The 21,180-nt window shown below is 44.7% G+C and overlaps 2 protein-coding genes across 6 annotated transcripts in view; both read left to right on the plus strand.

Annotated features, from left to right (window-relative positions):
* Positions 1–18,831, plus strand: part of LOC109317576 (glutamate 5-kinase-like) — a 36,979-nt gene extending 18,148 nt beyond the window's left edge. Inside the window, exons 2-7 of one of the 3 annotated variants that reach the window (XM_019546323.1) lie at positions 8,414–8,522; positions 12,142–12,201; positions 13,527–13,688; positions 14,364–14,448; positions 15,718–15,939; positions 18,634–18,831. In XM_019546323.1, the coding sequence (XP_019401868.1) occupies positions 8,414–8,522; positions 12,142–12,201; positions 13,527–13,688; positions 14,364–14,448; positions 15,718–15,939; positions 18,634–18,662 (667 nt within the window). In that variant the 3' untranslated portion in view covers positions 18,663–18,831. Of the gene's footprint in view, positions 1–8,413; positions 8,523–12,141; positions 12,202–13,526; positions 13,689–14,363; positions 14,449–14,648; positions 14,745–15,717; positions 16,931–18,633 lie in introns of those variants that run through there. The other 2 variants (XM_019546324.1, XM_019546322.1) reach the window with 2 other exon arrangements.
* A 494-nt stretch (positions 18,832–19,325) lies between these two features.
* The window catches only part of IGFN1 (immunoglobulin-like and fibronectin type III domain containing 1), a 61,199-nt gene continuing 59,344 nt past the window's right edge, over positions 19,326–21,180 (plus strand). For 2 of the 3 annotated variants that reach the window (XM_019546318.1, XM_019546319.1), the window contains exon 1: positions 19,326–19,612. The gene's annotated coding sequence lies outside the window, so the exon portion shown is untranslated. The remainder of the gene's footprint in view (positions 19,613–21,180) is intronic. The other variant, XM_019546320.1, reaches the window with a different exon arrangement.

Here is a 21,180-nt window from a genome sequence, read left to right on the forward strand (position 1 = left end):
CTGTGCAGCGGAGAACTGCATGGCAAGCCACTGTCAGCTCCCCACACACCCATAATGTGACTGCTCTTCTAGTCTTGACTCTTGGGAACACTGGAGCAAGACTTCCAGGTCATTAAATATGAACTGTATTGGTCTGATTGTAAGTCAGCCATGCGTGCGAGTTGATCCCTTATTTTCAGGTACAGTTCTAGGGAAATTAGTGATGCAGCATGATGTGTCGCACCTCCTGTTTCAGTACCATCCATTGTCATCCCCCTCTTAGCCATTTCCCTACCCATATTACTGTTCTTCTACTTAATCCTGTCTTTTCCAGTTTAACTAATAATTTCTCATGTGGCATTATATCATGTACTATTCTGAAGTCCAGATGGATGAGATCTGATGCATTTTCTGCGTTGTTTTTCCTTGTGTTTTTTTTTTTTTTGTAGTCAATTTGGCACAGTGTACCTTTAGTAAATTCAATATTCCATTTATCTTTGTATCTTAAATTACTTTTTCCTTCAAAAGTTATGGTCAAACCTCACATACCTGTCAAACCAAAAGGCCCACTGTTCATCCTTCTCTCAACTTCCTTAAATATAGGTACTACCTTTGCTGTTCTCTAATCAGGTGATACTATACCTGGCTTGATACGTATTAAAAATACTTGATGCCAAATCTGTAATTTCATGTGCCATTTCTTACAGGAATCTAGGGTGGAAATGATCTCTTTGGTCCAAATTAAGTTCATGAAATTGTTTGAGTTTTGTTTCCAGCTCAGTGGTGCCAATTTTGACCCAAACATGGTGTTATTCATCCCATTCCATATTTCTTTGGTCCATCACGTCACTAACCTACAGTGCTACCACACTGTTTTTGCATTCCCCCCCTGTATTTCTGGCTAACATGTCCCCTGGAATATCTGTGTTCCCTGTTTCTGAACCAGCTTTTATCTTCTGAACTATTACTTCAAAGCATTTTGGGTATGAGCCAAGGTACATTTTAGCTGCTTTAAGTGGGGAGGGAGAGCTGCTGTTTGGGAGGTTGCAGCAGTGATTACTTTGTAAGTGAACCTGCAATTGAGCTAAATCCCTGTAATTTTTGAAGTAGGGTTAAAATGAGAGCAGCTGTGCTGCACTCGTGTCACTACAGAATCATGCAGAGGTAACAGTTTGATTATAACAGCTTGTATAGTATGCTTTGATATAGCTACCATTGTTATATCTGTTTATATCCCGTGTTGCTGAGGCTTCGGTATTTATCACGGACCACTCCAGTCCCTACCCACTTGAGTGCAAGCTTGGCGTTGCATTGTCTACCTGACTGCTCTTCCCATCGGTATTACTATTTTCCTCTACATCTTTCTACTCCTTGACATTTCTTTATCCATTGCTATATCTTCATTTACCTCATTTTACTCTTCCTGTTTACATAAACCAAGCATGAGATTACATTACTTTCTTTTCCAGTCTCTCCCCACCCACATGCAATCACAACTACTTACTGACAGCAGGGCATTGTTGAGACTCGGGTCTCCTGGGTTTCATTCCAGGTTCCCTGGGAGTGGCTCTAATTGTTACAGACCCTCTTACCCTCTCCCTCTGCTCTTTTCTCCAATGCATGCTGGTTCCTGACATTCGCAGCGCCACTCTCCAGTCGCTGGTCTGCAGCTCCAGTTTGTCCCCTTCTTCAGTTCCCACCAATGAGTCCTACAGCTTCCAGCCTGCCCTTGTTCTTCTCTCTTGTTTTGCAATGCTCTACATTTCAATCAGGCTGCTTTTTCCAAGAAAAGACATACAACTGGAAGGGACATCCTGGTTTAAAACGGGTTGTGCGTCTCTCAAAACAGAGCAATGCATACTTTGCCAGAGAGGTTGGTCAGAGGCCAAAACTTCTGGAGAAGAATGATAACACATGCAAGTGTTTTTATCAGTGAAGTATAAGTTCCTTGACTAACTTAAGGAAAAGGAAGGGGGGAGGCAGAGGAAAGAAAAGTGGATGGATAGTCAGAGATGCACAGAAAGAATAAAGATGAGCAGATTAGGTAGATACCTTTAAAAGAAAAAGGAAGATGGTCCTGTATCCAAATTAAACTGTAGTGGGGTAATGAGGCATTTGGAAATAATACTTCTGTTGGAAATAGGACGTGACAGTGGGATACAAGACACCCCTGTTCTTACAAAACCTGGCAGGATGGGAGTTGGAGCCAGGAGGGGCTAGGACTTTCTCTTTACACTTTTGAATGAGGGTAGCTTCTCTGTTTAACTGATCTGTCCTCTTTGAGGGTTTTTTGTATTGCTTCTTGAGTATCTAGGCAAACACCTTCAGCTCCCTGCAGGACCATTTGCCTCTACTGATATTCCCCAGATACTCAAACTTTGTGGCTGTCACCAGTTTGGGGCTGGACTGGAGTTCCTCATTAGTCAATAGCTAATGAGAATGTCTAGGATGAATCCCTGCTTAATGATACAAAGTTCTTCCTCCCAGTGAGGGTGAGTCAGGCTGTCTCCATAATCCTGTGTTTCCCTAGGGGAGTGAGGGGGAGTGCTCAGGAACCTGGGAAAGTTACAGGAACATGTTAGGTCCTCTTGCCTTACTAATATATGGTGCTCCCTACATTAACAGGCAGGGGCCTGCTGGCCGTCATTAACTCAAGATGGAAAGTGTATTGCCAGTGCCTGTTTTTCTCTGCAGATCCAGCACCTGGTGGAAAGGACACTTTGAAATATCCCTGCTGACTTCCTGCCCCTGGGCAGGAGACTGGACTCGATCCTTTGGGGTCTCTTCCAGCCTGAATATCTATGAAATAATAACTATTTAGTTCAGTTCCCTTCAAAATAGAAACAGTTGTTGGGTGAAGAGAGAGAAGCAAAAGGATACAGGGTGTAAAATAAGATATGCCTGAAAAATAAGCTGAATAAATCTAAAAGGCACCTGACTAGCCTAAAGGGATGAGGGATTATCCATCCACTGACATATCATAAATGTGTTACAGACAGTCCTGAACCATCTGTAGATATCTGATCTGCCAATAAAAGAGATTGACAGGGGCCTGCTGGCCTTCATTAACTCAAGATGGAAAGCAATTTGTTTGCCCTTATCTTTGTTTCAGCGTTAAAGCTGCCCTGACTGAAAACAAGACTAAGAAGGACCTGTACCTTGGGCTGGCCTTGCTCTGCTTTTTGTCTCCATCAGCCAGACTACCTGCACATACGCCCACTGTACTGTCTTCACGTGGGTGGCCCCTTGCAGCTTCTCTCTGTGGTAACTCTTCTGGATCTTCTGTTCCTCTGAAAATCATGGTACCTATCTAGTCATAGGCTTTGCTCGCAGTATTTATCTCACTGTAGCATCCACAGTAAACTTTCCTTCTTTTCTTCTTCCTTTCCATCTCTCTTGCACAGGTACCCATTCATTGCATCCACCACTCTATCTTGGTGCATCCATCCATCTTGCATGTCCAACTGCCTGCAATATTCTCCAACCCTACGTCCTGCAGCATGGGCAGCTGGTGCCTCCCAAGTCTTGTGGGGGCACCTGCAGGTGCTGCAGGCAGCGTCGACAGTGGGGCTGGAGCTGGTGAGCTCCCGCAGTTGGTGTCGGCGGTGGGGGCACAGTTGGTGAGTGCACTGGTGGTGGTGGCAGCAGGGCCAGACCTGGCAAGCTGCAGGCGCTACCTGTCGGGGGGGGGGCCTGTGCCCCTTCCTCCCCCGCTATGCGTCGCCAATGCCCTGCAGTAGCTCATTTATATTTCTGACCGGAGATTGAATTAAATTGTCTAATGCCTCTGACAAAACAACTGGAACTTGGGGTATATGCGGATCATATAGCATCTGCATGATGGAGATGGTCAGAGACCTTGTCAGGGAGCAGATGTCTGTTGGTTAGTAAACATATTTATTCATTAACTTTCCCCCGCTCTTTGCTATCTAGAAACCTGGAGGATGAACAGTCCTGAGAATTAATAGACCTAGAGCACATGTCAGTGCATAAGTCTGTACATTACATAGGCCTAGGGGAGTGCAACCTTGATCCTTGGGAACTTACTTGTCCCAGTTGCACTCTTAACAGGGTGGCAAGGTTGTACTGGACCCAAGGCTCATTGTAACATTTAGGCAGATATATGCAGTCATAGACATGGTTTGTATTCAGCTAAGGGGCACCTGACTGCTCTGCCAACTGACTAGGATAAGCCCTGGGTGTCATCCTAAAAATGCTCATGGCACTGTTATGCTGCTGACCCTTTAACTGTGTCTGTGTAGCAGATCAGTCCAGTCTTCCTGCCTTTGAGCTTTTAGTAGAATGTTATTCTACATTGCCCTTCCTTGACTTCTTGCCTCAGCAGCATATACTGGATCATCTTACAACTCAGCTCTGTTCACTGGAACAGCCAAAATGCAACCTGCTTTTGGGTTTATACTCGGAGCAGACCCAGATCAGTCCATTAGGGTTGTGGGGAAATGGAACCACATTGCTAGATGCTGGTTAATGCGGCATCTGGTGTTTGGTAGCTTCAGTCCTAAGTAGAAAAATAACATTTTCATGACACTTTAAAAAAAAAAAAAAAAAAAAAGCAGAAGAGAAAGTTCAGGATGGCTGGTGCAGTACATGGGCTTGTGAGCAGAGACCTGCTGCTCCATCTGCTTCTACAGTCCCTGGGCATTTGTACACATGACACCATTAACATACACATGATGAAAACGTCACTTTGTGTGGCTTAATGGCATCACAGTGTACACTTGCAGGACTTTTTGTGGGGTTTTAAATTACCTTGCATCATTGCAAACTGAACTACATCTGGATGTAGTTTGATTTGCACTGTTGCAAATTGCAACAGTGAAGCTGTTGGCTCACCCCCCAGCCATGGGAGAGATGGGCAGGCTCTGCAGAAGAAAAGGATCGGGCCCCTCGCTGCTTGTGCTTGAAAGCAGGGTCCTGAGGCTGGCAGGATGGCTGGGGCCACCCAGGAAAAGTCTGGCTTGCCGCTGGGGTGGTGTGGGAAGTTGGCATGAAGGCGGCTAGAGAAGGCGGCAGAGATGGTGGAGGGGGTGCTGGAAGTCCAGGTGGGCTGCTAGCTGGCTGGGTCCTGCTCCAGCTCTGAGGCACCCAATCCAGTACTTCCTCAAGCCCGGCCAGGCTTCCAGTGCCCTGTGCACCATCCCCGCCATGTCCTCCAGCCACCCTCCTGCCACCATCCTGCGCTGTGCCAGGGGCAAGCTGGCTCATTTCTGGGTGGCCCCAGCCATCCTGCCAGCTGCAGAACTCTGCTTTCAAGCACAAGCAGCGTGGGGCCTGATCCTTGCTGTTGTGGAGCCTCCCTGTGCCACCCGCCACCCCCAGCCAGGGGGTGAACTGCCAGTGGGCCAAGTGGCCCCTGAGCTGTGGGGGGCCCTGCTCCTTCTCTGCAAGGCAGCACCCATCCTGATCCAACTGTTCCCTGAGCCTGCCTGCTGGGTGCTGCTCCCCGGGTAGCCTTAGGGAAGAGTTGGATCAAGCTGAGTGCTGCCTTCGAGCTGGAGCAGCACCCGGCCTGCTAGGAGTCCACCCGGACAGCCCCAAGCAGCATCACCACTGTGGAGGGAAGGACTGGGGCCCCTTGCAGCTCAGGGGCTGCTCAGCCTGCTGGCAGCTTGCCCCCCAGCCATTTGGAGAGGGGGTGGGCAGGCTCTGCCATAAGCAGGATTGGGCCCCTTGCTGCTTGTGCTTTTAGCAGTTTGCTGTGGCTGGCTGGATGCCTGGGGCTGCCTGGGAAAGAGCTGGCTTGCCCTAGAGGCGGCATTGGGAGGCAGCAGGAAGGTAGCTGGGTGCCCTGGCAGTAGGAGAAGGTGGTGGAGATGGCATATGAGGCACTGGAAGTCCGGGTGGACTCATGGGGAAGTTGGATCAGGTGCCTCTGGGCTGGGGCAGCACCCAGCCCACCTGTAACCCACCTGGGCAGCCCTGGGGGGGGTGCCACTGCTGAGGAGGAAAGGACCAGAGCCTCCCATAGCTCAGGGACTGCTTGGCCCACTGGCAGCTTGCCTCCTAGCCATAGGCAGGCTCCGGCTCTGCCAAAAGAACAAAAAAAAATAAAAAGGATTGGACCCCTGGCCATAAAGCGATGGAAAAATTGAAATGATTTAGTTTCCAGGGTTTTATTTTATGCCCCACCATTTGAATTTAGGGGGCATAGAATAAAGCTTTGGGTTTTAAAGCCTTGTCACAGGTACAAGTGCCCCCCTGTGCTCCCAGGTCATAGCTTTGGGATACTTGCCATGCTCTCTTTCAAGCTAGATCCTGTTCTGAGTCCCTCTGTGTCCCACTGTAAGAAAATATTTCAGATTATTTCTTAGAGCTGCAGGCTTCATCCAAACACACTCTTCTGCCTTTGAAATGCAGGATAAGGCTTAGATGTTCAGCTGGTCCTTAAAGTATGAATTTCAGGTGGTATTGTGCTATGTAGAACAAGAATTTCTTGGTGTATTTACCTTTCCTGTTGGCCCCGTAACATTTAATAAGGTTTCATAGAGAACATTTTAGAAACCCACATGATTTTTTGGAGAACAGAGTCCTGCCTAGGAGATATTTGAATCATCTTATAAAATTTGATAGCAAGGATAGGGTTTTTTATTCCATAACATGGGATGGTTCAAAAACCTGGAGAGAGTAGTCCCTTTTCCATGACATTCTGTAGCAGGTTCCCCTGGTGGATTCCAGGAGAGGGTGGGATAGAAGCACAGTTGGATAGAGAGGCTTATTCTTCATTACTGTGAATTTTGACCATCCCACCTCTCCTTTAATCCCTGGTTTGATCTTATTATTACTTCTGCCTTGCTGAGTCCCAACCACTTCCTTGGGCCACCAGTAGGGGTGTGTATTAGGAAGGCATGGGGTAGCACAGGATTGTCCAAGTTTGGAACAGCCAGGGGTTGCATGCCACATAAGCCTCCCTACCTGCCTCCCTGCTCCCAGCACATGGTGCAGGTGGTAGCATCAACACTTCCCTCCCACTTGCCTGTTTGATATGTGGCAGGCTCCCTCTTACTGTGTTGCCTTTTGGCACTGGATTTATGACCCAGATACTTTGTTTTGGGTGGACCCAAACTTTCAGACCAATCATGACTTTTTTAGTAGATAATAGGCAAATGTTATTGATACAGAATGATAGTGGATGAGAATAATGTAGGCAAGGCAAACAATTTTGTATTTACCACTCTTAAGGCTGTTACAGAGGGAAGGTGAGCTTTCCAGAGCTTTCCACACATCTGGCCAGAATGTGAGCTTTATCCAGAGGGATTTTTTTGTATGTTAGATGTCAGCAGCCTGGAGGTGGAGGGCTGAGGCCTACCCTTCCCCTCCTTTCCCTCCACCCTGAGGGGTGCATGAGATGGACTGGTGGTGTGAGCTCTGTTCATGGTGGCTTAGGGTTCCCCTTTTGGGGACCCTTTGCTGCTCTGAAATTTCTTCGTCTGTGTTCTTTCTCATTCTCTGATAAGTGTTTATCTTTAGGTACTGTTGATTGTGGTTTTTTTGTTTTGGTTTTTTTATTTTGGTTTTTTGGTGGTTGTCATACTGTTTACATTTTGTCCTGCTAACATATTTTTTTGTTTTAGCAAACCCATTATGTGCACACATCTTAATTTGGTTATTTACTGGTCTCCTCATTTTGTTTGTTTACCAAAACTGTAAATTTCAAGGGCTCTGCAGCTGGGCACTATGATCTAATGCCACCTTATTTTGTGTTATGCAGCAGTGTGGTACATGTCTTCAATTTCTTAGCCTGTGTATGCCTTCTTGTTCCTTGGCTTCAGACATGGTGCCTGTTAGTTTTAGGCACATGGGGCCTTGAAGGAAATGTTGTCACAAACAAGCTTTTGGAGACTAATTAACTCTTGCTGTTGTTCTGGACCATTGTTCTAATACAATATCTACTTTATCTACAAGCCAGTTTTCAAAAGCAAACCTTTAAATATTATTTTTTAGTCATCACTGCTGTGCCCCAGAAACCCTGGCAACCCCAGCAGCAGGAGAAATGGGGGAGGGGTTGGAGGGAGGAGTGGGGATGGCAGCATTTGTGTGGGAGCCTGCAGACCATACAGTAACTCCTTGCGGGTAGATGTGGCCCATGAGCCACTACTTGGACAGCCCTGGAGACAGGAAGTAGGGATGAGGGGTGTAACCAGTGGAAGTATGAAGGTGGGGAAGACTTGTGGCCGCTTTTGGTGTTCATTGAGGGACTAGAGGTATCCAAAGAAAGAAGAGGGCCTCAGGAAAGAGAGCAAGAGCTAGGGAGAAGGCAGTTTCCTACTGTGGGCAAAAGGAGCATGTGGAGAATGGGATCTGAGTTTGCATGCTTCAGAAGAGGGCCTGTGACACCCTGAAGTTATAGAGAAGGGTTGGTGTGAGCTGAACTGACAGCTGTCTTCAATAACTGAGTTCTCCTTCCCAATTGCAGCTCTTTTGGGCATTTTCAAGCGAAGGCACATGGTCTGGCTTCGGGGTCACTGACGAACAGTGAACGTCTACGACAGGGGCTGTGCCTGACCAGGATATCTGTCACCAAGGTAGGCACCAGTGCCTCACGCTGCTTGATCATGTTAGGTGGTGATCTGCATGCCCTCCCACTGAGCCCAGAGAAGGTCAGCACCAGGGCTGAGGGAACTAGACCCCCAGAAGCTAGTAGAGCCATGCTCATCACCTTGAGCTGGGGATCTGGCCCATTAGCTTTAAAATATCCTGTACTCAGCACTTAACAGAATTCAGATTAAAAAAGGGCTAGGTTCTGAACTTTGCCATATCTGCATTTAGCAGAGCAGAAGAAAGAGGGACCCAAAGTTGTTTTCAACAGACATCGCTTCCCCTGTTCTGATCCATCCTGTTGTCAGTCTCATCTCTCAGTGTAGCTCAGAATGCCCTTAGGTGTAATCTAAGTTACCATAAGGAGCTTTTCCAGGAATCAGGGACTGCCAGGGTGCAAGAGTTGTCACCTCGCTCTGTTAGCCTGCATGCTGTGACCCACAAAGTGGTTGGTGGTTGATAAGTTAACCACGGCTCTCTGCCACACCCCCACACAAAGGGAATCCTGAAGGAGCAGGTAAAGCCAGTTTGTAGCTCCCTAGAATATTTGCATTTTTATCACCTCATACTGCTTCTTTTCATAAAACTGAAGTTCACTGCGAATAAACAATACTGTCTCAGGTGCACCAAAATAAATGGAAACAAATCTACCACATCAGTGGTTCCCATAGCTAGGCCTTCAAGACCTTCCTACATTGCTCATGGGCATAGGAAATTTAGTTTTCCACAGAACCATGTGTTTTGTCAAGGTGCCAGGGAAAGGAAAGCATGGTATTGCCTCTAGCATGTTACTCAGCAGTGGACCAGCAAATGTTGAGGCCACTGCTCCATACTGTAAAATAAGAATAGACACACATACCTTCTGAGAACTATCCCACATTTCATGGTAACACAACCACATAGATGAATATATTGTGCAACTGAACCAAACATGTTATTTATTCATGCCATTGCTGCCCATGTAATAATGTGGACGTGTTGCATGGGACTGAAAGTATGGGAGAAGGGAAAGGATGATTGTTTAAGAGATGCTAATATTTTTGGGTGCAAGTGCCTTGCAGAAGTCCCAGGGCTGGGAGTTGAAACCTGCCTGTAGACCAGGTTTTTGTGATGGCGACTGATATTGCAGGAGTCTCCTGTCTCTCTTGCTGTAGTGATCAGTCCCTAGCTCCAGTAATATGGGAGGAGAGCAGCACCCTGGTTTCCCCCTCTTCTAAGATGGTCACTGCACATTGCAGTGTATAAATATTTTGTCACTCCAGGTGACATTCTCCATCAGAGTCTCGGTGTCTGTACCAGAAATTCTCTTCCCTTCCTCAGACAGCCACGTGAGGTCTTTGGGAGTATCTTTTAGCAGTACCTGGCATAGCTCCTCGCCAACCATAATAAGCAATGTTACATTTAGTTGGCAGTAAAGCCCAGAGCTGAAACCTCATCTCCCTGGGGCTGGAATTGCCTTACCATATGTGCAGAATATTGGAGCTCTCCTAGGTAAGCTTAAGGCTTGGCTGTCCCAAGAGACTGGCTGGTGATTAGGCCTTGATGCAGCAAGTTAAGGGGATATTTTTCTTTTCCTTGAGGGGATCTAACTCCTCAGCATTGATTTGAGAGTCCAAGAGGAGCCTCCTGCCTCACTTTGGATTTGAGAGCATGGGAGAAAGGGAAGTTAACGACAGGAGGCATCACTCAGAACATCTGTCAGGCATTGGCAATGAGACATCTTTGAAGACCTTCAGAAAGGGCATCCACAATATGCCCCTTGGCTACATCAAGGCAGAGCTCACATTTCCTGAGAGCAGAAGCATTTTCCTAGAGGTTTAGTATTGGTCGGGGGGAGTAGTTAGTGATGCTGGTGACTTATCACTCATGTGTAGAATCAGCTGATGGTGTGTTTTCTGACAGTAGACCAGATATTTCTCCAATGGCAGATACAGAGTCCAGTGGGACAGATTCTGATGTCTGTTACAACACCTTTGGTTCAGATGAACGCCACTGAAGTCAGTACAGGTACAGCAGCGTAGCTGGGGGTAGGTGCTGACTGTGGCTGAAGGGATAATAAGGCCTAAATCAGAATCCCAAGATCCAGCCGCACTGGAACTTCAAAGGACTTTGTATCTTGTCCCCATTTCTTTTGTGAATGACACTTTGAACTTGCACACCATGGTATCATTCGAAGACCTGAAAGTATTTTATAGCCATTTTTAAATTGTCACTACTCTGCTCATTGGTAAGTACCTCACTTTATAGTGGGGGAAACTAAATCACAGAGGGGGCTAAGGGTGAAATCCTATTTCACCTTTACTTGCCCCAGGGGCTATTAAGTAGTTGTCCAAATGGAATTTTTGGCACTAATGTGGTGTTTGGATTCTGTTTTTACCTGTGGCAGAATAGAATTACTATGGTGCACACATACCTTTAAGAAGTAAAAATACAGGACAACTTGCAAAGAGGGTTTTGCCATGGTCCCAGTCTACAATGGGGCAGAAACTAGCCCACTGAGATTTGCCTGTTTTATCCGGTGAATATTAAATACAAATGCAAAAAACCCATCCAAGTGTCTTGGGGCTCCTCCATTTGAAGGCGGCATCCATCTCACTCTGCTACCTTTCCTTTGGCTTGTGATCATCGTCTTGTCCACATATACCATTCTCTCCTGGCTGCCCAGGAGACTGGCTTCGAGAGAGATTGGAGAGGTCTCTAAGCCTTGTTCAGCCCATGTCCTGGTGGTTACAGCATTTTGCTAAAAGCAGAAGATGATGGTTCAAGTCATGTTTTTTCTGAACAAAGTTTCAAGACTTCCATAGCACTGTGCTTGTCATTGGGCACTTTTGTGGGAACATACATGACCATAATGGAGCCTTCTGAGCATACTCGAAAGGGAAGCACAAACCAAGTGTAGATCCACAAATGCAGATAGAATTGAAGCTCTGTGCAAGTGCCAAAAACAGCTATGTAATTGCTGTTTAGGCCGGTAAAGTTAAAATTGGAGTTAGTGCTAAATGGTTTAATCAAAGCTATGCAGCAATACTGACAGAACTGGGAATAGAACCTAAGAGCCCTGGCTCCCTGTTTCTTTTTCTACCCATTATATATTGACTATATTTAGAAGAAGACCTGATACAGAAAAAAGAGGCTTGTGGGCCAGTGAATCACAATCTTCAGATGTGCCTGCTGACCACATCTGAAGATTAGACCCTGTTTAAATGGGGAACTGATATTTTTGCCCAGAAGGTCTCACTATGAACTGATATACTGTACATAAAATAAAAATTAAAACTAGCAGCAGACTTGACCAGCAGACTCATTTGTGTGCATAATGGTGGGAGCAGCATAAAAACATTAATCAATGCAGTGGGCTTCAAATATTTGTGGTTGGGTTAGCAGTCTTCTTGACAAGAAGTAAGGTGAGATGGCTTGTGATAAGGTAACTCCAGATGTTTTCATATGGAGTCTTTATTACCCTGATGGGACAGATCAAACAGATGCTGATGGTGGATTTAGCTCATATGCTACTCTTAGTGCCCGTGGAGTGTGACATTGCAGCTGGCTGGGGGAGGGCGGACAAAAAGCCATTCTAATGGGAATTATACTGGTTTTGTCTCACAGCTGAACCACATGGTGACAGAGCAGCTGGTGATGTGTGGAGTCCCGGCAGTGGGCATTTCGGTAAGGGGTGTATGTTGTTTGCCTTCTGGGTGCTCTCTGTCTCTCTTGGAAGGGAAGAATTTTGTGGGATGGAAAGAACAACTTCCAAGTTTTCCAGGAAGCCTGACATCTCAGCACCTGAAGAGGTTTCTTTCAGTTCAGCTGGTAGAACTGCTGTGTATGAATTATAGTAGTTTGCTTCAAGTCCCAGCTCATCTAGCTGATGCATGTACACTTTGAATATATCCAGTGGATGAGGCACTTTGCTACTTCATTTATTCCACACTGGAATGAGGTCACCTGTGATTGTCAGCTCTCATACAAGTGTGAATACTGGGGTTAATTTACATAACATGGCGTTACACCATGGCAGTTCTCAACCAGGGTGCTGTAGCACCTTAGGAAGCCTTGAGATCCATTGAAAGGTGTCATGGAGTGCCGTACAACATTAGTTCTGTTAGGTGTGCAAATATGATTCATGAGATAAATCCAGAAGGCATGTCCCCCATGAGCAGGAAAGTACATTTCCTGGGAACAAACAGCAGCAGTGCAATATGTGCCACTGCTTCTTGTCCCTGAGCAATGCTCATGCACGCATGCTCTGTTGCCCAGCACGTTGCCCCAGCTGGAGTAGTGGAGGCTGGAACCAACACCTGGGCTGGCCCCAGCACCCTTACCTGGGGGTCCTGGGGGCCTCTGGGAGCTGTAGCCATGGCGATTCAGCAGCAGGGAGCCTGGCCAGTAGTTGGAGTATAGTTCGGGCGGCCCAGCTCTGGTTTTGGCCAGTGCATGCTGCTGCCAAGTGTACTACCCTGCTTTTTTTAGACATGTTTTTTTTTGACACTGGGATTTCCTGGTGTCAAAAAACCCCCATGCACTGCTAATTAGCAGTGTGGGGAATACCTGCACATGTGGTGCATGCATTATGTGGCCCTGTAGACAGGTCTGTGGCTCTGCACACTGCATGTGAGCGCTCGTCCAGACACACCCAGAGATTTCAGCTAGGAGTTCAAAATGTCAAAAATGTTCTGCCCTGCTGTTGTCTGAGTTCTTTGCAATAGAAGAATTACTTTATTATTTTTTGCTAGTTAGAAAAACCCCCGAGTGAAAACTAAGAGCTGGAATTTTCTGTGGGGTATTTTGAGTCTAACAAGAGTGCATTGAGTTAGTAAAGGTTGAGAATTGCTGTTTTAGAGTGAAATAGTGGGTTGTTCAGGCATAAAGGCCTAAGTACTTGGTTTCTGAACCCTCCATTCCCCTTACTAGTTGGGCTGCTATTCAGAAGTGTATGAGGTCATGAAAGCAATCAAAATACATGGTAGGGCATCAGTGTGTCTGTGTTGCAGCCCTTTGGAGCCTGGAGGACAGCAGGCAGGAAAATCACCCAGGCTGGCATTGCTACCATAAGGGACTCCTTGGAAGCAGGATACATCCCAGTCCTTCATGGGGACTGTGTTCTGGACTCGGAGCAGCACTGTAGTATCTTATCTGGTGACACAATCATTGAGGTGAGAGGAATGGGGGGAGCCCCAGGCAAAGCGGCTTATAGTGCAATCTAATATTTGCACTTCTGGTTGTCACTAGTGGGTTTTGCCCTGGAGACCCTGTCTACCAGCAGGAGTCATTCCATCTACCCCTTCTTGAATTGTTCTTAGCTTGAAATCATCATAGACATGGTTCTGACCTGTATAGAAATCCTCTGAAAGAACTGATCCCTAGGGAGTCCATATAGGAATCTCCCTAGAAATGTCTTACTTGGATGACTGGACCTCTAGCTTGACTCTCAGTGCCTCCTAATTACGCAGTAGAGATGGGCCTAATCCAAAATCCTGTCAGAAAGCAACAGAGCTTTCAGTCTATTACCATCCTGTGATATGTACAATCAGGACAAAATTAGAGTCATCAAACTAGGGCTTAAAGGCACTTGTAATCTATCCTAGTTGAGGGGATAGTCTGGGCTAGTCACTGGAAACACAGGCTTTCTGTTTGCTGACATAGCCCACTTGCCCAACACAAGTTTAAACCCTAAATGCTCAATTTGGACATGGGCAGCAGGCCACAGGGCATGCTGCGTGTCTGTATGTGAGATATGGCAGTAAGACCACTGAGAGAGGCTGGCCCTGGAATTGTAATTGAGTACAAGGAAGCCTGATGCTTTATCACTTGTTTTGCATAATTTGCAGGTTCTGTCCCATGAATTCTCACCGAAGCGAGTGGTGTTTCTTACTGATATCGATGGAATCTATGATCGTCCACCTGATACCCCAGGTAAGGTATACAACTTGAAAAGAAAACAGATTGGAGTCTGGTCCTGTCCTGTCCCAATATGTGTTTAATGCTCTGGAATTGGACCCAGGGGACTCAGGGGCTTAATATACTAAGAGCAGAATCGTATTTCACTTCATGCACCTAAACGGCTCATACCCAGTCACATGACTGCCATTTTTTCACTTATGCAGTATTTGCAGTTCAGCTCTGGGTGCACTCTGGGCACGGCTAATGAAAGTGCTCAGTAGGATACAGCTCTGCTCAGGCAAACACCTGGCTCACTACATTCAGCCAAGTATGTCCCAAAATGTGGCTGGCCAAAAAACTGCTGTGGAGGGGAATAGGAGGATCCTTCCATTGAATCATAGAAAAATGAGGTCATATAGTCCAACCTCCTGCTCAAAGCTGGACCATCCCCAACTTTATCATCCTAGCCCAATAGCCTAGTGTGTAGGGCACTTGCCCAGGCCATGGGAGGGCTGGGGGTGTTGAACCTGTACTTCTTGCTTCCCAGCACAGCTTTCTAACCACTAAGCTACATGTTAGGCATCATCCAGGCTACTGCCCCACTGCACAGTGCATTTAATAGTTATTGGCTCAATGGGATAGGATTCCCTACTGTTCTCTCCCTAGTTTCGCCAATAACTATTGTTCACTTCTGCATGTTATCCAACTTATCTCACAAATGTAATGAGTTTTGTGACTTGGCAAAACCCTACAAGACAAATTAGAACTTATCAAGCAAATATGGTAGGGTTTAGCACCTTCCTAAAGGACACAGACTAGAATAGCACAGGGGCTGTAGATCAGGATGGAGGAGCATTTACGAAGCTGTTTGAGGGCCAGGACTAGATGAGTTGGGGAAGCTGTAGGTCAGAACTAAGGTTCATTAATTCATTTACACCTTTTAATTTAATTTAATTTAATTTAATTTAATTTAATTTAATTTAATTTAATTGTGTGGGGGAAAGGTCGTGCTATCCCTCCCCCACCTTCCAATATCATAACTACAGCTTGATTAAAATATTTTGGTAAATAATTTATTTGTTGAAAAATTTAGTCTTGAATCAACAGAAAATATTTGCAAGTTTGAGTTGAAATCTATAGGAGACTTTTGTTTAAATGCTTTATCTTTCTGTGCCTCTTGCTTGGTGGATGAGGTTATAATGTACCACATGCTCCCACACTGCCTGTGCTACAGAATTGCCTCATCTTTTAGCACTTTTTATGTTAATTCTGACCTGCAGGCCTGTTTCTTTTCCCAAACAGGTGCCACACTGGTGGATTCCATTGCTGTCAATGCTGATGGAAGCATAGAACCACCTGTGCTCACATCTGTACTGCCACATGATGTAACTGGAGGGCTGGCCCTGAAGTTACAGACTGCAATCAACATAGTTACTCAGAGTAATGGCTCCATCCCTGTGCTGATCTGTAAACTTGAAAGCGAAGTGGCCAAACAAGCCTGTTTAACTGGAGAGCTTAGAACAGGTGAAGGCACAAAACTCTTCCTCCGGCAGACTGAAGGAGCCACTTCTGTAATAGCCTCTGGTTGGGCAGGATGATCAGCAAAAATATTTGCAAATATTCACTCCTTAACTTACTCCCCGCTTCCATAGGTGCCCCCAGCTAAATGGTGACCCCAGCTAAAATGTCTCCTGGCAGATGAGTCCTTTCTCCTCATTCATTGGCAATTAGGAGAGTCCAGTTTAGATTTTCATGCATCTGGCATCTGTTCTCTAGCCCAGGCTTGACCTGAATGGTTAAATCCCTTGCTAGTTTTTCTTACGTATATCTTTGCTTAAAGAGGCATATAAAGCTACATAGAGAACAAAGGTTATTTTCAGCTGGGAAATGGGCTCAAGCTTTTCTCCTGGGGATTAATAATGTAATGTTAGCACAGTGATTTGATGCTGTAAAACACTGTGTAAATGCCAAGTATTATTTGTACAATAGAGAGGGAGCTTTCATTCCAATTAGACTATATAATTCATTACAAGCTGATGTGTCTGAAATTCCTTTCTTCTGCTGCAGGCTGCTTGGGCTTCATGTTTCTATTTAAGCATCTCTGCCAAAATTTTAGATTGAGGTGTTTAAATTTTAGTTGCCTAGGTCTATATTCTTAAATAAGAACCCGAAGCTATTCACCACTCCTTATCTAGATGCTCACATGAAGTATTCAAGTGCCTCACAGATAATAGCAATCTTTGTCTCACAGGCTGCATCCAGATAAGCACGGCTGTGTGGTATGTGGTGCCACAGACCACACATTCAGCTGTTCTCCATGCTGCAAGGAGCAATGTACAGGGGAGTGTTGACCCCTGGATATCCAGGGGGTCATTGAAACCTGCACAAAAACAGCGGTGCATGCAGGGCATTGCATGCTGCTCAGAATCGGAGCCTGGCTGGCCAAAGCCGTGCTCCGGCTGCCGACAAGGCTCCAAGCAGCAAGATTGCTGCTGCAGCAGCCCCCGGAGGCCCCCAGGGCCCCCTTCCCTACCCCACCCAGTGTAACTTGCCACACACCAGAGGGCACGTGACATAGGTGTTCCCTGGGGACAGTTAGCCGCACCACAAGGTGTGCTGAATGTAGTTGTCACCAGGGAATCAAATGTCCACTCTCATGTCGATGCGGCCACAGTGTCTCTGTGATACAGTTCAGATGTATTCCAGTTTTACAGCTGGGGAGGAGTGACTCCGAAAGACTAAGGTTCAAGTTTTCAGAAGAGCTTACCATGGGTACACGATTGTGTGCTGTGCACTTTCAGAAATCTAGCTAAGGTGCATCAACCTTGCATTATTTTGCACGATTACAATTTTGATGGTTGTACTCTCTGATGTTGAGTTGGCAGTGGTATGTCACACACCAGCCACACAAAGCAATCGGCGCTTACTTGTTCGGTAAGGTGGGTTTACGACTGCTTTCTATTGCTAGGGCAGAGCAAAGAAGCTGAAGTATGTATCTTTGACTTGCCCTGTCTCCTATTTTCCAGATCCCCTACCTATCATGTTCCTTTGTGTAAACATAAAAGCATACGTGCTCTACACACAGTTCCTTTCTTCCTTTTTTTCATTCTCTTGAGTTGAACTGATGCAAAGAGTAGCTTTGAACAAGAAGTATTTAGGATGAATGGTAATGTCTGGTGTTACTTTTCATAACCAAAAGTTCATTTGATAGCCATGGTTGGTGTGTAAAAATCCTCTACTTTAGAAAAACTGACAGAAAATTGCTTTACTTAAAAAATACTACCCTCTTCATTTTCTACAATAGGGCTAAGGCTATTAAAGCCCTACAACTTTTTCTTTTCAGTGATATTGAAGCCAGAAACTACCTTTAAAATATAGACTCTCAGATAATTCTAAACCTAATTTTCCTTTCGCTGTGTGTTACTGCCAAGTTTCTTCATTTCTCTAGTTTTGGCCAGTGAATATATGCTAGTAAATTTTGCTTTCTCTTTAGTATCTTTAGTATTCCTTTCCTATGTTCCCACGCTTGAGAAAAGGAACCATTTGTGTTGAGCTTAATAGTTGTAAATGTTTCAGTTTTGCTGCCAAATTTGCCATGAGAACTTTTTTTTTTTAACTACATCTGCTTTTGTTTTGGGAGGAATTATATTGGAAGGAATTATGATGGTGATTTTTATCACAGCCATCAGTATTTGTGTTGTATGTAAAACTGGTTGTCACTTATGGAAAAAACAATGATGATTTAATATCTGTAGTTACAAAGAGCACCTCAAGAAGGTAACAGATGATGAATGCTTTGTGTAGTTGCAGTATATTTTATTTTAAAAACAAACTAGTTTAGAGGACAGCTGCATTCAGTGTGTGCTTATCTGTGCTGGCCAACAAAACACATATATGTGTATACACGTTGGTGCATGAATTTTAATTTGACACTTTTTGAAGGAAAAGTAGAATGAAGTAAATTACATCGTTTTTAAAAACCTGTTCATTTAGGGCAAAGACCTAGTCCATGAAGCTATATCCATTAAGTGACATACTGGGCCTGATCTTCGGCTCATGTAAATCAGCAAAGTTGCCTTGATTTCAGTAGCTGAAGACGTGTGTTTGTACCTGGAAGCCTGCAAAAGAGAACGTTTCTTGCTATTTTAGTTAGTCTAATAAAAGATATCAGATTTACCTAAAAAAAAAACCAAACCCCTTGTCTGCCTATGTCCTTAGACCAACACAGCTACAACCAGCACCAGTGAAACTACAGTGATTCACACCAGCAGATTCATCCAATGTGTGGTGTGTATCCTACTATATACTCTTATGGGAGACAGCTAAGGAAGATATCACTGGGTCACTGTAAAAACAATGTAATTTGTATGTCTGAAATACCAGGCATGATTGTACCATTTTAGTTGATAGCATTACATTTTTTTAAAGGAGAAACTCTAATAAACTAAACAAAAGTCAGCATTTAACAAATACAATCATTTTGGGAACTGACCATGACTGAGCCTGTAAAAATAGTTATTCAGAATACTATATTTAGCATTTATTGCATGTGAGGCTCTTCAAAGTACTTTATAAACATGAATCAAAGTGCTAAGAGCTTGATTTTTAAAGGTGCTCAGCTACTGACGTCAACTGGACTTGTGAGAACTCTGCACCCCTGAGAGTGCAGCCCTATGTAATCTTGAGACTGTTTTCAAAATGGATAATTATGTCAGAGTTTGCTTAAACTATTTCAAGGCTTAGTGGAATGAAAGCTTTTAAGGCCATGCTTTGGAGAGGAAATAAGATCTGCAGAAAGTCAGTATTCCAAACTGACCTATGACATGGTGCAGAATGATTTTAATCTCAGATTTGTGCAGCTCCATTGCTGGTATGCACTGAAATAATCATGAATAGGAGGCAGGTTATATGCATCTGATTGCTATAAAAAATATCATCTGCATTTATCACAGACTAAAAGCTTTGTGACTGATTTTCACCTACTAAAGGCAGAGGGAGCCAGATTACGTCAGTGAGAGGGAGAAAGTGAGACTGACACAGAGCAGCAGAGAAGGATCCTAGTGACCTGGTTCTAATTCTGCTGTTTGGTAGCTAAGTTTCAACTACAAAGGCATCTTGTGAGCAGCAGCTGTTTCTACAAAGCTGGGGAGAAGGGGAGCCGGGAAGAAGCAATTATACCAGCAAGTCACATACACAGGTGAGTTCACAGCATCTTTTGCAAACGCAGATTAACGGTGGATCATTGCATGCTGAAAGTATATTTACTCTGACTCCTTACCTTCACTAAACTGAAAAAGATAATCTATGAGCAGTAGTAACCTCTGCTAACCTCTTGTTTATATAAAGAGGGAAAATACATGGACCTTTCAGAAAACCACTAAATCCATGGGAGCACTGCACGTGAGCCTAAGATACAGTGGCAGGTAAATAGGATTTAGTTTTTCTACCTGGTTTTATTATATTTATTTATATATAATATTATAGGGGTGTGTGTGTATCTAGCTGTCTCCCTGTCTAAAATTTATAACTGTATAATTATGGAGTGATTGCTGGATAATGTTCTGGTTTCAGGCAAGAGCTACTTTGTTCCTGCAGTAGAGTGTTGATTTAAAAACAGACTTTGCTGGGAAATACAACCTGTGTAAGTGAAACTTGAATTCCCAGAGACTAGATTTCTCTGGCACTTCTCTGCCCATATCAGATACAGTACTGGCCCCAAGTAGCTTAGGCTAAGGTCAATCAAGACACCCCTCGGAAGATGTTGAAAATAACATTCAACCCTGAATGGAGGGAAGATAAGTATTTTGTTGTGGATTAGGTGGATTTTGGAATGATTTTTTCAGCATTTATTTCAGTGAGAGACAGTTAGCACAGTGGAGTGGAAATTCTTATAAATTGTTCAGGACCGGGCAGTATTGCATACGTTGCTGTTGAGAGAGATATCTGGGTGGGATTGTTCTAATAGTCTAGTCTAGTTCATTTAATATGAATGGCAGCATTTCAATAACCACATGTGTGACTGGCAGGAGTTTAGAAAGTGGTCAGGATACTTTATTGTGTTGTCATTAATTTTAGTAAGAGCAGAATAACATCTGACGGAGAACAATTACTATATGGGGCCATATGGGAGTGGCACTACCAGGCATACTTTTTATACCCGTTAAGGCACCAAATATCATTTTCTTTAGTATATAAGGAAAGAGTGAGAAAAGGGGAGGGTAGCTTTGGCAACATGTCAGGGGTTAGTTAATGGCCTTGGTAAGGAGCCCTCATTAAGCTCCCGTTTGTTTATATATTTTTTCCCTGAATGGAAAAATGTAATGCAATCCAATGCCCATCAATCCAGCCCCCCCCAGCACAGGAGTGGTTAGGGACTGGAAGTCAGTCACAAGGGCAGCAATCACAGGGGTGAGGTATGAGTGTCACATTTATAACTGTCCATCTAAATCATGGATCAAGTTGACAAACCCCTCCAGTCAGTCATGGATGAAATTATTAATTCAGCTCTGTACAAGGAACTAGAAGGGATTCTGTGTGTCATGGGAAAGAGCTAATTTATGACTTGGGAGCTGTGTATTGCTACTCCCATGCATTAGGCCTGACTGATTCTGTTCTCTTGCTGAGCAATGCTTCACTACAAGCAGTCCTAGTCCCTGAAGTGGGATTAATCATGGGGCTTTATAAGCAGTGATGCCAGAATCTGGCTGCTACTAGTAAAAGTGCCCAACTGACATCCATGGAGACTAAGGGTAATTTTTTTTTTAA

The sequence above is a fragment of the Crocodylus porosus genome, unplaced genomic scaffold, assembly GCF_001723895.1.
Source record: "Crocodylus porosus isolate Cpor-Errol unplaced genomic scaffold, CroPor_comp1, whole genome shotgun sequence".
Taxonomy (NCBI): domain Eukaryota; kingdom Metazoa; phylum Chordata; order Crocodylia; family Crocodylidae; genus Crocodylus; species Crocodylus porosus.